Here is a 22,508-nt window from a genome sequence, read left to right as displayed (position 1 = left end):
ATTCCTTTAATGTTTGAGCGTTTTCCTTTGAGGCGTTTGTTCGTTCACAGCGAGTGCCGCTATTTATTTATTCTAGTTATTTTTAAATAAAAATTTAAATTTTATATTTTGTTTAATACAGCACAGCGGTGATTAGAAGAGATATAAACGAATCAATAAGTTATATATTGAACAAACCAAAAAATGTTATCATTTTTAGACACAATTCCATTCGTCCACACAATTGTGTTCACCACTGTACTTCGGTTCGTAAAGTTCGGGTGACCTTAGAGTTTGTACCAGTTTCACAAATAAATCATGTTTGTCCCTTTGTTAGGCACGGGATGATTATGCTACCGTGGCACCACAGTAACGTCGACGGTTTGGACCTACGTCTACTACGCGATCATGTTTCGTTCGCTTCCCGTACGGCTGTCTTGGTACGGCGACGCCATTCCCCTGGTACCCCTGGTGTTTGGAATAGAGCAGGAAGGGGAATGGGAAAAAAACTTTAATTAACTTCTAACATTTCTTCACCACAGCACTGGCAGCGAATTGGTGGATGAGTCGCGGGAAAACTAGAAAATTTAAAACCAGCACTGACACTGGCGTCGAGCAGAGGGCGGTGGTTGTCGCTGTGGTAATCAGAAAGGCGATCAGTCGTACAGCGGGATCTCGATAGGGAATCGATTGCGCATTGATATCTGTTTTTCTTTAAATAAAAAATGAGGTCGATTACTAGTGCGTTGAATAATTTTATAAATAAAAAATGATGGTTAGTTTATCACATTTGTCTATTTATTGCCATAATCAATCATTATTGAAGTTATGATTAATAGCCCACCTGGTGATGGATAAATCTTCTCGCGAAAAAAAAATGTCTGATTTACATCACATTTACTGCTGACATGTTCTACAGCCCCCAAAAACGGTCGATAGATATTTATGATCATACCGTGCTTTATGATCATAATCTATGCTACCCAGGCAACCATGAATCGTACCCGGTGACAACGGGATCAAATAAACAACTATGGCAGCATGATTGTGTACTGGGAAAAATTCAATTTTCACGCCCTATCGTGTGTAGAAATAAAAAGAGTCTCGATTTTTCGAGCCTTTGTTTACATTCAAGCTGGCTTTAAACTGTGCGCCGCTAGCCCGGAGACATAGAGCCAATTGCGTCCGCCCGGCATGGATGCGAACGCCACCACCGTACACCACCATCAACCATCGGTGTAGGGAATTGGAATTGTGGGAAATTTTCCCGCTTCGCTTAACCCCATCCTTGGGCCCCGGGTGGCAAAAGGGTTTGAGCAGTAAATATTTATGAAAATGGAGAAACCTGGTGTTTAATTAGGAGCGTTCTTTTTTTTTATTATGGTATGGTCTAAATGACAAGCAGTGGTGCGGAGGCGCTTGTTGATCCATTGTCGTTTACATTGTTGATTTTCTTCATTTTGTCTTTCTGTCTAGGCTTTACACGGCATTTGAGTTTTGTTTGTGGCGTCTTTGCGCTGGAAAAAGGAAGGAGAATTGTGTTTCAATCACGATGCATAAAGGCGTTTTATCATGCAATCGTAAAGAGAGAAAAGGATCGATCGAGGACGAACGTTGATGGAAATAGATGGTGATGAAGGAGTTTTAGCAAAAATAGTGGCATTACTGATGGTTTGAATGGTGGTTTGCCTTATTACCAATCAACACGAACGTTACTGTGGTCATAATTACACTGAAAGAGCAACCAGTAATCATGATTGAGGGAGGAATAGCTTTTCTAGGAGCAAATAGCAAGGAATTTATTACACATTTCAGCCTTATTTTAAAGGATGGATTCAATAGAAAGTAACTAAAACGTTGAATAAACGATATAGATTAAGGATAAATTCAGCAGTCTCTTTGGATTGATGATTTGGTCCTTCGAACCGGAATGTACCACAACCATGTGATGAAGATCGAATACATGATACAGATAAGCATGATAGGTCTGTCGTATCTAGTAGTTCTTTTTTGGTAGGATCGTCAATAAATTTGATCCTAATGATCGTTTAAGATCAAGCTAAGTTAAGCTGAACGTTAAGCATATTACCAAAACAGCGGATATGCAATCTTTTGATCGACTATTCTTGGCAGTCTGCAACTCCAAATATTGATTTTCATCCTTCAAAGATGCATTATGTGCATGTCTTTGAACGGTTTAATACTGTCTAGACGCTGAAAAAACATGTTGTTTAAAGCTGTTTCGTTCAGATCAATATGAATATTACAAAAAAAGAAGAAAGATATTTAACCGATTTCTTTAGAACAATGATCCTCAATGTATGATCCTCAATAGTTCAAAGAATTTCTGCACATTGTCTAAAACCAACATCCAACACACCAGAACAGACCCTGGTTCCAAAACATTAAACCAAAGGCATTCTCTTTGACAATGTGCAACATGCACTTTGCAACAAACATGCACTGAAACAATAAAAAATACGTCTGCCACAGACGGGTTACGTTTCTCCACGCACTTCGCCGGAGAGTGTGTCTCTCGCGCAAGATAAGCCACGGCATGGGCATGGTTTCTGTTTACCCGCCCACATCTGGTGCGTGTAGCGTGCGGTCGGCACCTGCATTGACTTTCTAAACTGTGTGACTTTGGTATTGATCTGTTCAGGCGGATGATGCGCACGCGAGCATGATTTTTTTGCATGCACCATCCTGACGCAAGCCATTCTAGACCATTGGAGTGTGTCGTAAAGCGTTTCCGGTCGCAGATGGTAGAACTATGACAGCTATTGCTGTCTGTGCTGTACAGACATAATGCAAAAGCCAACATAAGCTGTGAGCTGTTATTATGTTGATAAATATTAAACTTTCTCTTAGAAGTATTGTGTGTTTTAGGGCTATTTTTATTCAGAATAGCTTGGTCTGTCTGCGGATCAGTTTTGATTTTAAATGAACTTTGATGTCCATCTTTAATATGCTTCTTTAGGTTTACCTTCATGATGGCGTAGTATAAGAAAGATCAAGTCTAAACTAAATTGACCTCTCTGACACAATACTACCTTGTTATTAATCTATTTTTGTAAGTGATTTCCTATCCCGAGGATTAAGATCCTATACAATTGCCCTCAGCATTTTACCAAACCAAGTCATCATAGTAAAAGACTATAGATTACAGCACATAGGGATCATCATGTTGATGATCGTGTAGTGGGATCTCTAGAATATAGGAGTTAAAAAGACATGTGCAATGTCGTTGACAAAGGGATTTTTTAAGATCTATTAAACATGATTTGTATTCAAATGCAATGAACAGTTCAAAACGAGATAGTTTATTACTTTAAATTATCTCTGGATCTTGCGATTAAGTGAAGATATTCAATTTAACCGGTCAATTCATTCTGTCATCACACTGCTATATCAATTTAATGATCATAATTCGACGGTCCTCGCACCTAGCAACACTTTTTTGGAGCAATTTTCCAATTCCCCAATGTGACACTACCGCGCAAACGGTTGCCAACTCTAACGGGCAACTAGTTTCCTAGAAACTACCTCACTACAAGCCAGCCTGACATTCATGGGCGTAAAGATATCTCCATTAGTGTCCGGTCCGAAAGTGTTTTGCACCGAGCACGTTTCATCGATGCATGGGAAGAGTCGTACGGGACGTGGAAGTGTACGATGCTCCCGTTTCGCCGATCACTATTGCCGGAACAAACCCGGCTGTGTAATATATTCCCCCTTACACAGTGCAGTGCGTCCACGTCTTTATAATGGGTCTTCTTCAGGGGGTCGCTTAATGAAGATCGTCTTTGGTTGGTCCCTTAGTTTCCCGATCGGTCCGTACCGTTTTGCCATTTTTATTGCAAACATGTGGTGTCCAGCTGAATGTGGAAGCAGTAAGAGATGGACTGTGCAGTAGTGGCTGGCTGGCGGTAGACTCTCGATAGATGTATCGGGCTGTAGACCAAGCCCAAGATGCGATGCGGAGGTAAGCGTGAGGTTTAATTTTTTTCGCATACTCTCTTCACTTCATCTCACTGTCTGTGTCTGTTTTATTGTTTTTTGCTTGCCTTCAAAAGGAAATGGGATGAGTTTATGATGGACAGCGAAACGAAAGAAGGTTTCAAAATTATGCAAAACACAATGTTGAGCGCTTTCTGTGCGAGCTGCAATGATCGTTGTTGATGGTGCCTAAACTTCCCTTTTGTATTCCAAGAAACCCTAGAATTCCATACTCGACCAAGTATCATTGAAAAAGGGTTTCAAGTCAATTAGATGAAACATAAGACATTTTTCCTAGACAGATCCCAAGGAAGATCACCGATCACCGACACTACGAGGGCGCCTAGATTATGGTCTCAGGAAACAGACAGAAAGGAAACAATCTCTGCGGGCTCTTGGCGTACCCGGCAAACCGGAACCGAGCGGTACGGGACAGTGAAGCTGGGTGGTGCATATAAACCGTAAGAATAATATACTTTTGACATTGAAAGGCCATCCGGTTGAAGTTGATTTGCATTCTTCTTTCCACTGTTTATTTTATCCGATCTCCCACGTTGTTGGATAGAATGTCCTCGAACGCTGTCTGTCTTACAAGGGAAAAATGCGGATCGAAAGCTGTTGATAGAAGTAAAATGTGCTGAAAAGCATTTCAACGATGTAATTTCTGCTCAAATTGCTAACACGCCAGAGTTTGATAAGGATAACACATTTTTTAATTAAAGCGACAGCAAATGGTGGTTGACAAAGATGCAGATGCAGGATGGAATGTCGCGGTCGTCGTCGAGATCGTTTTGCCAACGGAGGAGATAGAAGCTGGTGAGAAAGAAATACGATGCAAAAATCTTGTGGCTTGTAAAGTCAAGGGAAATATAATTTTTTGTTAGTTTTCCTTCTCCAGTTTTTGTTTGTTATCAAAAAAAAAAAATGTTTCAAAAAGGTCTTCACAGTTGCCGAATGCGTCGTTGCGCTGCTGTAAGTGTTGCAAGCTGAAAGGGTAAGGATTTTAATTGTGGCATTTTGAGTTTTGTTTTGAGAGTGGTGTTTTATTCCACCACGAATATTTCCTCCCCGTGTCCCGTCAATGCAACTGCGGCAAAGGAAGCATGGAAAGGAAAGGACTGAAAACAACAAAAAATCACATTTTTTGTAATGAGCTACGGACGATAAATTTTCACGAAGCAAAACGGAGGAAAAAACCCCTCTACGAATGCGTAGAGAGACTGCGAGCTGTGGAGGATGGGAACATGAGAGAATTAACCAAAAAAGACATGGAAAGAAGGGGGAAAAACATCGTTCCCTCAGAACACACCACCTGCATTCGGGATGCATTTTGTAGCAGTTGTACGTGGAGGAAGATTGGATCGCGCGGAGGAGTTGTACTCCCCTCCGCTTTTTTTTAGGAAATAATATTTATGAACGTTGTTGTCAATTACAAGGTGAAAAGTCGAAGTTTTAGGGAAAGGTTTAGCCTCGTTTTTTCTCTATTCAATGTCTTCCCGTAAAGAGGAGCAAACCAGTACACAAAAATTGGAAAAGGGGAATTACCAAGAGTACAGCAGCTTAAAAACCAATTATCATTTGATAAATGCTAGGTAAACGTACATAATTTGCCTTTTTATTGCTTGGCACTTTACTAAGGCGGGTGTGTTTATGGTGTGAAAACACGGCAAGCTTTTGCGGCAAATTATTTCCATATTGTGTTGATGAGGGGTTAGGGTACCGAACTGGGTGATATTATTAGCTTTTTAAATCGGTTGTGCTGATGGGGAAAGATTTGTTGCTCATGTTTTATTTCGTGCGTTGATTACCTTGACATGTAAAAGACATGTGCATTCAAAAGTCTCTTAGCATTGATGTTGAATTTGTGTAGGAAATTTAAATACTAAGTCAAAAATTTCGCAATTTAAATTTAAAAATGGGTAATTAGAACCTGGATTTTGTTAAAACAACCTGTAACAGATCAGTTGGAAAACGGCTCTAAAAATAGCATGCTGCTTCGCAGTTTGAATTTACGCTTCCCTTGCTTGCCAATAGATGGCGCGGATTGATCACTGTGGGACAATTCCAATCGAGCAGCGGTCATACGCATTTTTTAAATATTATTGTTTAAAAATCATGTTTTATTTAAAACCAACACAAAAATTTACTAAAATTCCTATACAATCTGTTGCTTATTGCAATATTTATATGAATTTAATATTAAAGGCTTACATCAAATTATATACAAACAGTTCTAATTACCTATTCTGAGTTGCTCTATGCCAAAGATGCACATTAAACATCTACACATACGTATATTGACTTCATCTAAAACCTGTAAAACATGATATTAACGATGTTAAAAGTCCATCTCAATTCGCCAGCTAATTGTTGTCACAAATCACGTATACAGGCACTACGCTTAAAGAACTCACATCCTTCCTTTACAAGAACTTTGCCCCATAAACATCCCAGTTCTGCAGATGGACAAAGTTGACGTATCCCCAGTTCCACTTCTGAGACGCTTTGTCCTTATCACAGCTTCGCACGAACAGCTTGTTGGTGTGGAGATCCGCTTCCATACACCTGCCATGGTGGTCCTTCCCGTGGATGATCATTTTCGATTCCTGTTGTGCAAAGAAAGACAATTACATTAGCTATTCAGTAACAGTGCCAAAGCGATCTAATGTCCAAAGGTCCACTCACATAGTCGTACCGCCACATCTGGTTCCCCTGCGACTCGTGGCAGCTAAACAGCACAATCTCGTCGTTCAGCTTCGCTGCATCCAGACACTTGTCGTTACTGCGCACGCGAATGTCCCGATGATACGACAGCGTAAAGAACTGATTGTTCTGTGGGTGCGTCTTGTTAAACGCACACGCGTACAGCCCGATCGGTTCCTTCGCCTGATGGTTCAGCGAATCAAGACAGAGCCTTGGATTGGCCACACTCTGCACCCGCCCTGAAGCAAACGGCTGTGGATCACGCGGCGGATAGCGTACGAGCAGATCTGGCGCCACCACCTCCAGGAACCACTTGAACGGCTTGCACTGCAACCGTTCGCGCAACTCCCGCTGTGCGCTCAGATCACCCGGATCCGTTTTGGCAAACTGTGGGTTCCGCTCGTACAGAAACTGGCTGTACTCGTCCATCCATACCTCGGCGACGCGCTTAAAGTTGCGCACCACAAAGTTAACGCCCCGCGGATTGCCGAACGGTGCGTAGCCGCGATACACGTGGCCGACGCGCGAACAGGGCGCATCAACGAGCCGTCCACCACACTGCCAGATCTTGAAGCTCAGCTCGTACTGCTCGCCGCCCCAAATGTCTAGGCCCTCGTCGTAGCCACCGAGCTCCCAGAAAAACTTGGCACTGATCGCAAACAGTCCGCCCGCCATGACGGGGCTGTTGAAGGGTTTCGTCGGATCGTCCAGATCTCCCGGGAGCAGTGGTAAGCGTTTGTAGTAGAACTTCCAGTCGAAGGCGCCCCGTTTACCTTCGTCTTGTGAGCGGTACTGGAATGTGTCGTGTGCGATCACATCGATGAAGGGACAAACGCACGTCCTGTAGTCCTCGGCAATTGGTTCTAAGAAGAAGATGATATTTCATGTCAGAAGAAGACAACATATATGAGAATTGGATTGGAACACTTACCTAACAGTGGAGGCAGCCAGTTGGTGTTTACTTCCGTGTGTGAATCCAACACGATCAGCACATCTCCCCGAGCTTCTCGGGCTCCAGCCATCCGGGCTACGATCAGCCCGGATCGCTCCGGAAGATCCACTAACCGGACCTTGGGTGCAAGCTCAGACTCCACAAACTCCCGCAGCGGTGTCCAGAGAAAGGGTTTCGTACTGTGATCGTTCACCAGGATGATCTCCTTCAGCAGCGCAGGAGGCGATCGGTTCAGAACGCTGTAGACCGTGCGAAGAAGAGCACTCCAGTGCTCGTTGTAGAAGATAATGATCACACTAACCGTAGGCAGTTCCTTGAGATATTCCTTCATACGACAACTGTCCAGAGATGCCAACAAACGTTATCAAACTCAAGCTCCCATATCTCGTGCGATCTACACTCACCTCGGGTGTCGTATGTCCGGTACCGATCGGTTCAGAGCGATCATATCGCTTACCACCGCCGAATAGCCATTCTCCTTGAACAGTTTAGCGTTGAGGGCAATATCCTGCTCGCTGGAAAGCTTGTACGGTCGACCGTGCTCACCGGGCCCTGTCCGCTTCGACTCCTCCTCGATCAGCTCGTAATTGTGCCAATCGATCTTTTCACCAGCCACGTTGCGTGGCATCGCGTAAAACCCTTCGCCATCCTCCGCCAGTCGGTAGTAGAGCGTCCGCTTGAAGTTGTTAAAATTTTCGTACTTGTGTATGATCAGCAGTACCGTGATGAGACCGCAGCAAACGACAAACAGTAGCTTTACGATCAGCTCACCCAAGAGGGGCTAAATAGAGAGAGATAGAAGGAAGAATGGAACAAAAAAGGGGGGCAAAATTAACGAAAGCGAAAACAAAGAAGTTAATTGCGAAGATCGTGGAAGCGGGCGGCAATAGCCTCGCCGTCTTCCGTTCTGCTGATGATGAGAATAAAATGACAATGAGCAAACATAAATTTGCATACGCAATGACCCAATGACGAGCATATTTAATCACATTAAATAAAAAAAAGAGTTTGCCTTTTTTTTCGTTAACCTTTAAGGGAAAGGTGCGTTGAACGCATGCAATAACTCATCTCCAAACAACATTCTGGTACGTAAAAATCCCACGATCAAGTGCGATCTCCAGCCGTGACTGGTCATAATTTTTAAGCAATAACTTTTCTTTTGTTCTGTTGGGGTCGAGAAAAAAAAGCTTAAATATTGATCGTTATGCTAACACTCAAAGAACCGTAAAGAATAGATCAATCGTTAGGGTGCTGGGGATGGGCTAGCTGAGAATGATTTGTCTTGCGCACACCGCGCTCCGTCCGCGCTGACACTAATTGACAGGAATCGGTCACTCAGGCAGGTGTTTATTGGGTGATGAAGTGGTGAGAGCGAGACCGATCGAACTGAATTGTTGGAACGAATAAGTTGAGCCAACATCGAACAAATGGTACCAAACGGTGAAGCAGGGAGCTCGATAATGTGAAGAATAAGCCGGTGGATTGGCCTGAGATGACCTTGGGACATCGTGCTGAAGAAGCGGTAGCGACGCATCTTCATTAAGATAAGTCTTAATAATCGTTTAAGTTTTGCTTTAGCTAAATGGTAAAAAATAGTAAAACAGTCATGTGACATTGTTAAATGAATGTAGGTTAACGTGCGCGTAAAACATACAAAATATGCTCTTTTTATCTCCAACTAAAACACTGCTTACGAAGTAAAGCCGCTTACTTCGGCATACGATTTAAAGTTCAGCACAGTTTCTTTTTGTGTTATTCTTTAGCTCAACACAAGACTTAAATGCCCGCCAAGCCAGACATAATAAAGCGGATGGGCAAAGGTGCAAAGGGCTTAGCGTGTGTGTGTGTTTGCGTGTTTTTTTTTTACTTTGTTTTTGTAACATCAAAACGGATGGCCAGATGGCACCATAAAACTGGCCATCTAAACATGGCCTTCACCGTAATTGCATGACCGTTTGGTCTAAGGTGGTTGGAGGTTTTATTCGGCGTTAAACACCGAGAGGGCAATGTTGATGCAACATCATGGTTCTTATTAAAGGTGTAGGAAGTTTTGTATATGCAATTAGTTGAGTTAATTCTATAGAATTATCGTGGTTGTGATCTGATTAACAATTTGGAAAAAAATAACAGAGCTTTGACATATGGCCCTCTGATAAACATTTTTCGATTTGAAATCATAAATTATTGTTTCCTGAATTTTCCTCCAACTGTTCACTCACATGAAGTCAGGGAAAGTCACTCATTCCATTCCAAAAAGATTGCAATTTGTTTTGGCGCATTTATCGAAACGCACACGCTGCACATGTTGCTTATCATTTCACTCTTGCTCTCTCTCTCCTCTCTCGCTCTCCTCTCTCTTTTATATGATAAACGTCTGTCCCCGTGGGGCGTATTCGAGTACGATAGTTGTGGCTTTGTCGCTGGTGGCCAACACACTTGATAGTGACATCCGCTCCATGCGTTGTCTGGACAACACTGCTTGAGGGGTTAAAGCGTACCAGCACAACAACACCAACCACTGTTGTATGTTCCATCACAGTAGGCAGTGTCACCGCGGGAAGGGCTTCGTAATAACCCGAAACCAAACATCGCACACACCGGGAGGGCGATAAAATCAGATTTTATTAATTACAACCACCCTACCTTATCGTACGGCCCTTCACAAGCAACAATACGGACGCTCACAGGCTTTTAGCACGATTGATAGGGACAGGTTGCGGGGTTATTTGTAACCAGTCATCCATTTGTGAAGCCCTTTAGGACGTTTTGTCTTTCTTGCGTGTTTTATGAGCATTGTAATTTAATTTTTATGACAATCGTCCAAAGCTACGTCCGACTCCCTCAGGTCGTGGTGGCAGAGCAAACATTAATCATTCAGCCTCATCGCACAATCCACGCGACAGCACGATGGTGACGCGACGATGGAATTTGTCATCAAAACTGCAGTGGAATTAGCATTCTGTGCAAATATCACAAGTAGGCCTGGACTGGACTGACGTACGACACCGGTGTGCTGGGTGTGTTTGGTTAATTGAACAAACAAAACGATCGAACGATGATCGAGATCCAAAAACTACTTCAACACGTAGAATCAACTTCTCTAACGCGTTTCCCGTTCAGTTTCGTTTTGAGGCTCTTTTTTTCGTGAATGAATTAATTAGCGTCCAGCGCCAGGTATGGTGGCGTCGTGCACCGAGAAGATAATCTTCGAGCTCAACGTGCACACACACAGCCACAAAGATACACACGAAGAAGATAAACATTATAAAAAATCACACTCGATGGGAAATTCGCGCGGACAAGGCCGCCGAAGATGGGCTAAGAAGATGTGTTGTGAATTTCCTGCCGCTTACGGGCATCTTCAGTTCTGCAAAAGGGGGCGACAGAACGGTTTGATTTATAAGCACCACACCGAGGGGGGGGTTCTGGATTAGCGAGGTCGATGGAACGAGTTTTTATTTGTCTTAAATTTCGTTTCGTTTTCCCGTATGGATGGCAAGCGATTCCGAGCAACGGATGCTCTTGAAGATTCGCTTTGCATTCGGTATCATCTTCTCGCGTTTTATTGGGTCGCTTTGGCAAGAAGAATGCCCCGAAAGTCTGAAGAGTGCACCAGTATGCCGTGTTTTAAGGTTAAAGCAACCTGATCAGAGCTCACGAGTGAAGATCTTGCAGTAAGTACCTTTCGGTGTGAGGAATGCTTCAATTGTCGTAGCACTCTTGGAACGCGCATGATGATCTAATGCTTTCCACGTGCTTATTCTTCGTCACGCGTGTTAATTTTCACATTTTCACAAACACGCACCAATCGCTAAAAGCTTCTTCACATTTCCAGCCGCACTGTTAAGCTTTCGCGCAACAATTCCCACCAAAACACGTCCGCGCTTCCAAAGGCACCGATAAACACTGACTGCCCCGGTTCGGCAGCCCTCGCGACGTTTGCCGGCAAACAGCAAGGGCCGTCTGTGTCGCGATACCGCGCTTAACCACCGAACATACACACAGACACGGCCACTACGAAACCGGCAAAACAGAACACAATCACCTTTCGGTCGGGACGCACGAGAAGGCTTCGCTGGCCGGTCCTTCATTAGCCGCGAACCGGCAAAAGGTTGACAAGAGCATGCGGAGGAGGGTTGTGGAGTTCTCTTTTTGTCGTTCTTTCGACTCCCGAAAAATGCCACCCCTCTCTTGTGGGCTTGCTTGTCGGTTGATTGTCGCTTTAGCTGGGCTGCTTTGTGGTCACCCCGGGACGGCATTTCGTAATCAGAACGAGTTCGATGCGGGGACGCAGTCGATTACGCGTACACGCGAAAGGGGTCCAAGTTTGGTCCGGTTTTGTCCGTCCGGGGGCCTATGGTCGATAGAATTCGGCAGTGAAAGTCGTACCGCGTGCGTACTGTGGGAAGGGATAGGAGGGTATGTTGGTGGGTCAAATGGTTGGCGTTTGCCTTTTGCGCTGATATTCTCGAATGAAGTGCTTGAGGAGAAGTGATGCAAAAAGCTGCTTTTTGGGCGTATTTTTGGTAAATCAACATAAGGAGAAAGGTGTATGCTTGTGACTCCAACATTGCACATGCACTGGCGCTTGTCGTTTGGAACCTTTTCATGACTTTTTACCTTTAATAAACGGACACCATTTCGAAGAGATTGTACCGAATAATGTCCCTAAAGATGTTGCCTCGATCGGTGTCCGACGGTTGACGCAGGACTGAAGGAATCGTAATTTCACATGTTTCCCTCCAAAATGGGAGCATGTTTGCATGGAGTGGGAGACGGCAACAAGTCCCATTAGGGAGTGTGACACATGTAAATGAAGTCATTTGTGGGACACATACGCTTGTGGAATTGACCGGAATGGGGATTGATTTTGGTGAAGGTGCTACATGATACAGGAATCGATTGTACAATTCCACGAATCGTCGATGGGCAAATAGGCAGTTTTTTTTTCATCAGTGCTTCAACTCATTTAAATAATTGAAACACTCGACAGAAAGTAGTGATTGATACATAGCTAAACACATTTTCGAATGAAATTTCAAACTGAGAATAAAATTCGTTCACACCAAAACTGATTGTTGTGGTTGGAAAATGTTTTGTAAAAATGAACATAATTTTCACGACAAACACATCGGTTAATATAAATTTTGGGTTTATTTTTTATATTATTAAATTAGATTATGAAATTAAATTGAATATAAAATTAAATTATTCTTTTTATTCATGTTAAAACATCATCATATGAATGAAATAGATGATGAATCGTTCCTGAGACGTAATATTTCAATTCAACGGAACATTTAAAATAGATTTCATTGCAAAAGGCGGAAATATTTCAAGCTATCGACAAAGAAAGGCCTATTGCTTGAAAGGTACAGACGAGCAGAGTGACCAGAAACACCGATTTATCTGTATTCCTACCGATTTACAGATGACCGCCCTAAAACTACCGATTTTCCATTTATCCTACCGAAAATCACAGATATTTGATTTTCCAGTCGTTTAGGCCCGTGTCTGTGCTCCATCGCATGCGATTTTATCGCACGTGCTGTTAAACGCTTTTTCGTATCATATTGCGATTATTTGGATGATTTTAATAATATAACGATTATGAAAAATTAAGTTGAGATTGTTCCTACAAAACACCACACATTTAGTTTGACAGATAAAATCGGATGCGGCGTCCGACGAAATCGCACGTCCGACGTTATCTGTCAAATCTCATATAAAGTTTTGACAAGCCTTCCGATAAAATCGCATCCGATGGAGCACAGACACGGGCCTTAAGCTTAATCTGTGGCGCTTGGGATGCTGTTTCAAGGATCGCTATCCTAATTTGTTACTTATCGCGCTGATGTTTTGTTGTGGACAGACCGCTGCCTCATCCTGAGGGCTCGCCGTTGACAGCAGGGCTGTTATCCGGTGACGTCCTCAGTGAGGATCGCGGCGCGAGCAGGAACAGTTGTCCTCTCCCCGCATTACGTGCGTGTGTTGATTGTATTACCCATACCAAAGAGTAGAATAAATAACGTATTCTGTTTGTGCCATACAACACGTATCATGTTTCATTTGTGCGGACACAACATGTTTGTTTGCCTGGCACTAGAAAAATGCTACATGCGTTTTGAATTCAAAATTTTATCCGTTAAAATTTAATGTTCATAATAAGTAGAAAATGTCAGTTGTGGGGATTCCGATAATTGTTCGCCAAAGAAGATCATTTAAATTTGAATTCGAATCTCGCTGTCAGCGGTTAAAGCTTACCCGACAGATAAAGAGAATGAAATTTTCAGGCAACCCAAGCGCCACAGATTAAGCTTAAACGACTGGAAAATTGTATATCCATAGAAAAAAAATGAAAGCTCCACAGTTTAATTGGTTTGATCAATAGATGGCGTATTACAACTCATCATTATATTGGTATCCTTTTCTTGCAATGTGTTTCGGCAAGTTTCATCTTATCATGACCTATATAGCCTTCTAACTTTCCGAGCAAAAATCTATATGAATGGTCGAGTGGTCAGATACACGGGTATCAACACCAACGACCATTACTCAAATCCCACTTGCTTCAGTGCTGGTGGTTTCCGTTGGAGTTTAGTATTTAAACAATCGTATCGTCGTTCTAGTTCTAGCGATGCATAACTTCAATGCGAAACCATACAACAGTACAGAGGAAATGAGAAAGCTCTCCTCCAAGCGAGGAAGCTCAACTGGTTGGCTATCCCACAAACAGATGGCGCCACCAGCTTTTTTGCTATTTTTAGAATGCATGAGTCGTTTGCCGTCTGCTAAACGAAGTCTTTCTATATTCCGTTTAGGTAGAGTTCTTGTTTAGAAGCCGTTTAGTGGTCGTTTAGTGGATTTGTGGCACTTGGGGTGTATCTCGGGGATCGCCTGTATATATATATATATATATATATATATATATATATATATATATATATATATATATATATATATATATATATATATATATACATATATATATATATACAGGCGGTCCCCGAGATACACGGTACCTCTTATACGCGGATTCGAAATTGTACTGATTTGACACATCAATTGCAAATTGCCAAATAATTTCCGATTTGATCGAATTTTAAAAACTATTTCAAAAGGTTTAAAACAGTTATATTCAGTCCGAATCATATCAAATAGTTCATAAAGTGACTAAAACCGCCCCCTACTTGCAAAATTACACGAAAATTTGTGATATTTTAGCTGGAAATCACGAGATTCGACTTACGCGGAAATTCGAGATACGCGGTATTTTGCGGCCGTTTTCGGTCCCCATTAACCGTGTATCTCGGGGACCGCCTGTATATATATATATATATATATATATATATATATATATATATATATATATATATATATATATATATATATATATATATATATATATATATATATATATATATATATATATATATATATATATATATATATATATATATATATATATATATATATATATATATATATATACATCGATATTTCTGGTCACTTTGCCCACAGGGCAAGGCGAGCTTTTTGGCGGCCACCGTCGGAAAACCGTCGCAAAACGTCAAAACTGGCGTCGCATGTACTGCAAACCGACGTCGCCAGCGAGCGAAACTCGCAACGATTTCGAGGCGCTGGCGACGGTCGTTTTTGACGTTTTGCGACGGTTGTTGACCTTTCGAGTGAGCTTTTGCCCTGCGGTCCAGTGTGGCCAGATTATATTGGCAGATTTCGGCAGGAGCACTGTTGAGAACGCAACCATTTAACCGTCTTGTGTACGACCAAAAAACATTACGTAATCGTACAACCGCCTACCCGGGTAGGCCATACAATTTGTATGGAAGAATGATGTTTTTTTGTGAACGGATTCAATAATACCAGCCTATATCTTTTGAATTTGTAGTAAGATTTGAATAAAAACTGTCTTATAGGTTCATAATAATGTTTTATACCATATCGTTGTAAAATTAGAATTTTAAAAATCCTATCAATATTTTTTTTCATCAAAAATGTGCAGTAACTCCAACACTCCAACCGGCCTTGCCGCATGTTTTAAGTGGATGCTTATGTCTTTTTCTTTTCTTTCAAATGTTGTACTACAGTTGTGTACAGTTAAATTTTATTGCATGACGTGTAACAATATTTTGAAATTAACACTAAAATCATCTCTTTTAAAATGATACCATCCACTACGGGCAAACGAAATATAATTGGCTGAAAGTTAACACATACATTCATACAGTTTTGGAGTGCACCAATGGTACCCACGGCTCCAGAGCCAGATCTACACCAACAGCTCCGGAACCGGCTCCGTACCAACAGCCCGGAGCCGGCGGCGAATCAATGGCTCCAGAGCCGGCGATGAATCAACGGTTCCGGTGGATTAACAGGCGGGCGGCTTACCCGGCGCTCTAGCACCAATCGAACACGACATCGAACATCAAGGTGGATTAAAAATATCAGGTGGTGGATTAGGGCCTTTGGGGGGTCGCCATAGTTGAGAGACTTTACGTCATTTTTTAACCGTTAACCATTGGTTTCCCCACACAAAGCTTAGCAAATAGAACAGATTTCTTTGTTATTATGTGCATTTTTGTGTGTCTATTGATTTTATCGAAAAAATGAGATATATTAACAAAAGATTTGATGATTTGTTTATGCACGAAATTTAAAATCATGTGAGTATGAGTTCTAATGTCACGTAAATTGTAAATGCGGCTCGTAGATAATAAGGAATCAATGTGAAAATTGAAAAATAATGGTTTTCTACATTTTTATCTCTAAAAATGTCGAAAACACAATGAATTATAGAATAAATTCACGGAATAAAACAAAATAACACACTTTAATCCATGTTCTAATGTTTAATAAGAACTCTCAAAGTCCAAAATATATTTTAAGGCATATTTTATCGAAAAATGGGGTTGATAAATTATATGATCAAATTTAATAAATGTAAACAAAGTTTGAATCCTGGGGACCTTACGTCAAGTGACGAATTGTCAAAATGCACTAGAGTCCACCACCTGATATTTTTAAATCCACCTTGATCGAACATGAAAAATGTATGGGATTTGACATGTTTGCCTTGTTTGTTTGTTTGTGTCTGACAGTGCACCTCCATATGATTATATGGGTTTGTTCATGTCGGATGTCGTGTTCGATTGCAGCTAGAGCGCCGCCTTAACCGTGCGCATAAAAGTGACAGCTGTTCAAACGTACAGTGAACATTTGCTGCGATTATCAAGTGGGCAACCAGTTTTTTGTGCAGCTCTGTAGTGTCTAGTGGTCTTTTCGAAATTTATTTTTATTCATGAACAGTTGTACATGAACAACAACCTATAGTTATTGATTAAAATAATATTCTACTAACGATTTATCGATTGATTCAAGGTGAATTTATCATAAAACTAGTGGATTATTTATTTTTTATATGAATTTGACATTTCTTAGACCATTATCCGCGCAAATCGATTAACCGGCAAACGCTCGGTCCCGAGCTACCCGGATAATCGACGTTCCACTGTATATGCTACAAGACTGTTGTGTGTGTCGGGTCGCAGCCTATGATCGAGTGCGAACCCTCGGTAGCCCGATCGCTCCCGAAGCCCTTAACGGCCATTCGGACGTCGGATGCTGTCAGTTCCACGACAGCATCGAGTCGCGGTTACACTACACTGTTTCTGTACACAACACAGATGAGTATATTTTATAGATCGTCAACATATATGTTTATACACTGGTGGACATAAAAATAGGAACTTTTTTCTGTGACCAAAAGACATAGCTCTTGTCAGAAATATTTGGTAGCCCTGAAAAGGACTGTTTAAGTGGTTGTTGGGAGGAGGTGTTGCGGTGTTCCACAGAGCGAAAACACATTCTAACGGTCAATGTGGTGACCGTTATTCGCTATCACTTCCTGACAGCGTTTGGCCATATCGCCGATGAGGTTACGGCATTCGCTTCTGGGTATGCGTTCCCACATAACCTCGCATCGTGTCCATACATCATCGGCTGAACGTGCAGGCTGGTTCTTAAGCTGACGCTTGAGAGTTGACCGCAGATTTTCAATCGGGTTTAGGTCAGGACTCAACGCAGGCCACGGTAGAACTTGCACATCCTGGTTTGCCAAATAACATTTAACTGTTCGCGATGTGTGCTTAGAGTTGTTATCATGCTGAAAGATGTAATGCTCTTCGTCTCCGAATTTTTGTCAGGCGTATGGCAACATTTTACGACTAAGTATTTTTCTATACCCTTCCGAGTTCAGTGTCCCGTTGATACGGAACAAAGGACCCGGGCCGTGCCAGGGGAAGCAACCCCACACCATTACGTGGCCGCCTCCGTGACTTCGGGTTTTATCGTATTTTTCGGATGATACGCCTGATTAGGAAGGCGTCAGACGTATTTAATGCCGTCCGAACCATCCAGATTGATTCTGGACTCATCCGAAAAAATGATTTTGCTCCACCAAAAGATGGATGCAGCTAAATGTTCTTCGACAAGCCGAATGCGCGCTTCTACGTGGTGCGGCAGCAGCTTACGAACCTTCCGCGGTCTCTGGGCACAGAACCCAGCGGCGTGTAAACGGCGAGACACCGTTTTCGCCGAAACTTGCAAACCAAGCTCATGCTTGATACGAGCGCAAGTTTTGAAAGGATCCGCCCTGATCATCTCAACAATCTGCGCGTCAACGTCGGCCGTTGTTTTTCTCGGACGACCTGTCGATTTACCTGTAGCCTCGCTACGAATGGCGTTGTCCACAAACATCCGCGAACGGCCGAACGCCTTGCAGATTGTCTTGATCGGCACGTTCTCACGATATAGCCCCTGAATGTGTTTTCGCTCCTCTGGTGTGCAGTGCTTTCCGCGACCCATGATGATTTTGTGGAATTATTAAATAACAACCTTTCACCTTGACCACTGATGGAAGAATGAAGCGCAACACGGTTTGGCTCTCCTTTTATACCGCCGCAAAACGCTGCCGGCACTCAAAACTCAGATAAGTATCGCACCAAAAATGAGAGTATAAAAGGCAAAAATCGGCTATTGCAAATTCAGTACGCCTCGAACTGTTGGCGATGACACACCTAGTGCACGGAAAAAAAAACACACAACACATTTTTTTCTATTTTTATGTCCACCAGTGTACAACAAGCAAAAAAATTGAAAAATGTGTATAACTTTTGAAAGAAACGTAAGTAAAACTTAGAAAAAGACTATTCATCCACTTAAAACATGCGACAAGGCCGGTTGGGGTGTTGGAGTTAGGCTCGTGCCTGTGCTCCATCGGATGCGATTTTATCGGAAGGCCTGTCATAATTTTATATGAGATTTGACAGATAACGTCGGACGTGCGATTTCGTCGTACGACGGAATCAAAAATTTTTGATTTCGTCGGACGCCGCATCCGATTTTATCTGTCAAACTAAATGTGTGGTGTTTTGTAGGAACAATCTCAACTTAATTTTTCATAATCGTTTTATTATTAAAATCATCCCAATAATCGCAATATTATACGAAAAATCGTTTGACAGCACGTGCGATAAAATCGCATGCGATGGAGCACAGACACGTGCCTTACTGCACATTTTTGATTAAAAAACATATTGATAGGATTTTTAAAATTCTAATTTTACAACGATATGTTATAAAACATTATTATGAACCTATAAGACAGTTTTTATTCAAATCTTACTACAAATTCAAAAGATATACTCTTTTAATCACAAAAAAACATCATTCTTCCATACAAATTGTATGGCCTACCCGGGTAGGCGGTTGTACGATAACGTAATGTTTTTTGGTCGTACACAAGACGGTTAAATGGTTGCGTTCTCAACAGTGCTCCTGCCGAAATCTGCCAATATAATCTGGCCACACTGGACCGCAGGGCAAAAGCTCACTCGAAAGGTCAACAACCGTCGCAAAACGTCAAAAACGACCGTCGCCAGCGCCTCGAAATCGTTGCGAGTTTCGCTCGCTGGCGACGTCGGTTTGCAGTACATGCGACGCCAGTTTTGACGTTTTGCGACGGTTTTCCGACGGTGGCCGCCAAAAAGCTCGCCTGACCTGCGGACCAGTGTGGCCAGATTATATTGGCAGATTTCGGCAGGAGCACTGTTGAGAACGCAACCATTTAAATTTAATCAATTATTTTAACGATCAATTTCTTTTTATCCTACTAGCATAGAGAATGAAAAAGTGTGCGTCTTTTATAAATAATGTATGTGGTTTGAAGCAAGATTGTGTGAAGTTATGAATTGAAATGTGCTTTTCATTGCAATAAAAGTGATAAAATATTTATAAACCAAGTTTAATGTGTTAAAGTTTTTCTTTTGATTCGGGTGCACCAAGTCCGTGTAAAGGGAAGCGCACAGCGCGCTAAGAAAGAAACGAGCGGGAGGGGGTTTCAGTCCAGCGCAGCGCAACTCGCTGGAATCAAGTGGGGTACCAATTCCGCGCAGCGCAAGCCGAAAGAAACGGAAAGGAAGGGATATGAGGAAAATACAATGAAACAGCGCGAGCGAGCGTTCTTTTCAGTGAGAGCGCCTCGTGCATTTTAAAGGCATGCAATAGAGCGCATTCTTTCCGTGGTAGCGCCCCATCCGCCATTTTTAATTTTTAGCCCAAAACAACGGACTTCGGATCCTATCTTGGGCCGGACCCCCACCGTGTGTTTCTACTTACCCCTCGCCTGAAAATTTCATTCTCCTTGTCTGTCGGGTAAGCTTTAACCGAAGACAGCGATATTCAAATTTAAATGATTTTCTTTGACGAGCAATTCTCGGAATCCACACAACTGACATTTTCTACTAATTATGAACATTACATTTTAACGGATAAAAATAAAAAGTGCCAGGCAAACAAATGTGCATCAGCACGATAAGTAACAAATGAGGTTAACAATCCTTGAAACAGCATCCCATGCGCCACAGATTAAGCTTAAACGACTGAAACATCAAATATCTGTGATTTTCGGTAGGTTAAATGAAAAATCGGTTGTTTTAGGAGGCTTATCTGTGAATCGGTAGGCATATAAAAAATCGGTAGGAATACAGATAAATCGGTATTTCTGGTCACTCTGGCTGCGATAGAACAAATCGTAAAAAACGTAAACACCGTAACTCGGGTGGCGAAAATTACGACCCGCGCCGGAATGTCGTCGGAAAACAAGTCGCCGCTGCTGGAGCGGGCCCGCAACATAGTGCCTCACCTCGATACGGACCGCCACAAGGGCCAGGCCGGCCGGATCGGCATCGTGGGCGGCTCGCTCGAGTACACCGGGGCGCCGTACTTTGCCGCAATCAGTGCGCTGAAGGTGGGCGCGGATCTGGTGCATGTGTTCTGTCCGGACGCGGCCGCCCAGGTAATCAAATCGTACAGCCCGGAGCTGATTGTGCACCCGCTGCTCGACTCGATCAACGCCATCATCCAGATCGAGCCGTGGCTCGAGCGGCTGCACGTACTCGTGATCGGGCCGGGGCTCGGGCGGAACCGCCAGATAATGCAGACGGTGGCGGAGCTGATCAAAATCTGCCGCCAGCTGCAGAAACCGCTCATCATCGACGCGGACGGGCTGTTTCTCATCACGCAGGACATCAGCCTGGTGAAGGACTACTACGGCGTGATACTGACGCCGAATGCGATCGAGTTCTGCCGGCTGTTCGGGAAGGACCGGGACCAGATCATGCTGTCGCTCGGGCGGCTTGGGGCGGGCGTGACCGTAATCGAGAAGGGGCTGAACGATCGGATCTACGACTCGCTCACGCTGGAGAAGTATGAATGTCCGCAGGGCGGTTCGGGGCGGCGGTGCGGCGGACAGGGCGATTTGCTGGCCGGGTCGCTCGCCACCTTCTACTACTGGGCGCTGGAGTCGAAGCAGGAAATTAGCCCCGCGATGGTGGCCTGCTTTGCGGCCAGCACGCTCACCAAGACGTGCAACAAGTACGCGTTCAAGCTGAAGGGCCGCAGCATGACGTGCAGCGACATGATCGACCAGATTCATCCCGTGTTCGACGACCTGTTCGAGCACAAGAAGGATTAGGGCTGGTCGCACCGGAGCTGCCAGCGGTCGGCTCACGGCCCGACCGTGGCGCTCGTTTACCGATACCTCAGATCTGCACGTTTTCTACTCGTCGTCGTCATCGTCATCGTTTTCGTCAGTGTGTTCATAGTTGTCTCTGTTCATCCAAGCTCCGGCAGCACGGTGGTCTGACGATTGCAAACGAAATTGTAACGAAACACACACACACACACACATTGGAGTCAATTGGTTGCAACGAAACTAGCTCTCGCTACCACAGGCCACAGGGACGGGATCATTTGGTTTCTGTGTTAAACAGTCAGGGTGAAGGGTAGTTTAGTAGGAAGCTAATTTTAAGCATGATAGAAAGACTAGACAAAGGAAGGGATCAGGCGCTGGTGCGTCTGCAGTAGGTTTTCTAGCTCGTCATCACGTGGCATCTCACATCTTACGCAGTACGGCTACCCAGCCCCGGTTTGATATCGGGTGCACTGGTGGTGGTGGTGGTGGTGGTGGTAGTGGTGTAGCTGCGTACGAATTTACATTCTTGCACGATTTTTTAAATACAATTCACGATTGGGTGGAAACATCATCGAACGGGGAAGCAGCGCTACTTGGGACTGTAAAGAGGTGGGCAAAAATTAATTGTGAAAAATGTTTTACCAAAGATACGAAAATTCCAATAAAGACTAAATACAACTATCGAGATTAAAATGAACATAGTTAAAAGGTTTGGTATGATCCAGCAATTTGGATAAAACCCCTTTTAAATCTACTAGCACTTTTTATCAATTCGTTAGAAAATTTCACTTTTCGAGCTTTCCAGCTAGCAGTTTAGAAAGC

At 43.1% G+C, this 22,508-nt stretch overlaps 2 protein-coding genes across 3 annotated transcripts; one reads left to right on the top strand and one right to left on the bottom strand.

Moving 5' to 3' along the window:
- Positions 1–6,077: 6,077 nt before the first annotated feature.
- Positions 6,078–11,595, bottom strand: LOC1280687 (N-acetylgalactosaminyltransferase 6). 2 transcript variants are annotated; one of them, XM_061656673.1, is made up of 6 exons: positions 11,316–11,595; positions 8,038–8,414; positions 7,613–7,971; positions 6,664–7,544; positions 6,393–6,584; positions 6,078–6,292 (listed from the first exon to the last, which is right to left on the bottom strand). In XM_061656673.1, exons 1-5 carry the CDS (start codon positions 11,364–11,366, stop codon positions 6,402–6,404), a joined length of 1,851 nt encoding a protein of 616 aa, XP_061512657.1. In that variant the 5' UTR covers positions 11,367–11,595; the 3' UTR covers positions 6,078–6,292; positions 6,393–6,401. The 2 variants fall into 2 exon arrangements, with proteins under 2 accessions (XP_061512657.1, XP_061512656.1); XM_061656672.1 differs by having other exon boundaries at positions 6,078–6,584.
- A 6,535-nt stretch (positions 11,596–18,130) lies between these two features.
- LOC1280688 (ATP-dependent (S)-NAD(P)H-hydrate dehydratase) lies at positions 18,131–22,379 on the top strand. The gene is made up of 2 exons (XM_320550.4): positions 18,131–18,222; positions 20,705–22,379. Exons 1-2 carry the CDS (start codon positions 18,131–18,133, stop codon positions 21,684–21,686), a joined length of 1,074 nt encoding a protein of 357 aa, XP_320550.4. The 3' UTR covers positions 21,687–22,379.
- Positions 22,380–22,508: the final 129 nt, after the last annotated feature.

Source organism: Anopheles gambiae, chromosome 3, assembly GCF_943734735.2.
Source record: "Anopheles gambiae chromosome 3, idAnoGambNW_F1_1, whole genome shotgun sequence".
Classification (NCBI taxonomy): domain Eukaryota; kingdom Metazoa; phylum Arthropoda; class Insecta; order Diptera; family Culicidae; genus Anopheles; species Anopheles gambiae.
This window is presented reverse-complemented; position numbering and strand designations above follow the sequence as displayed.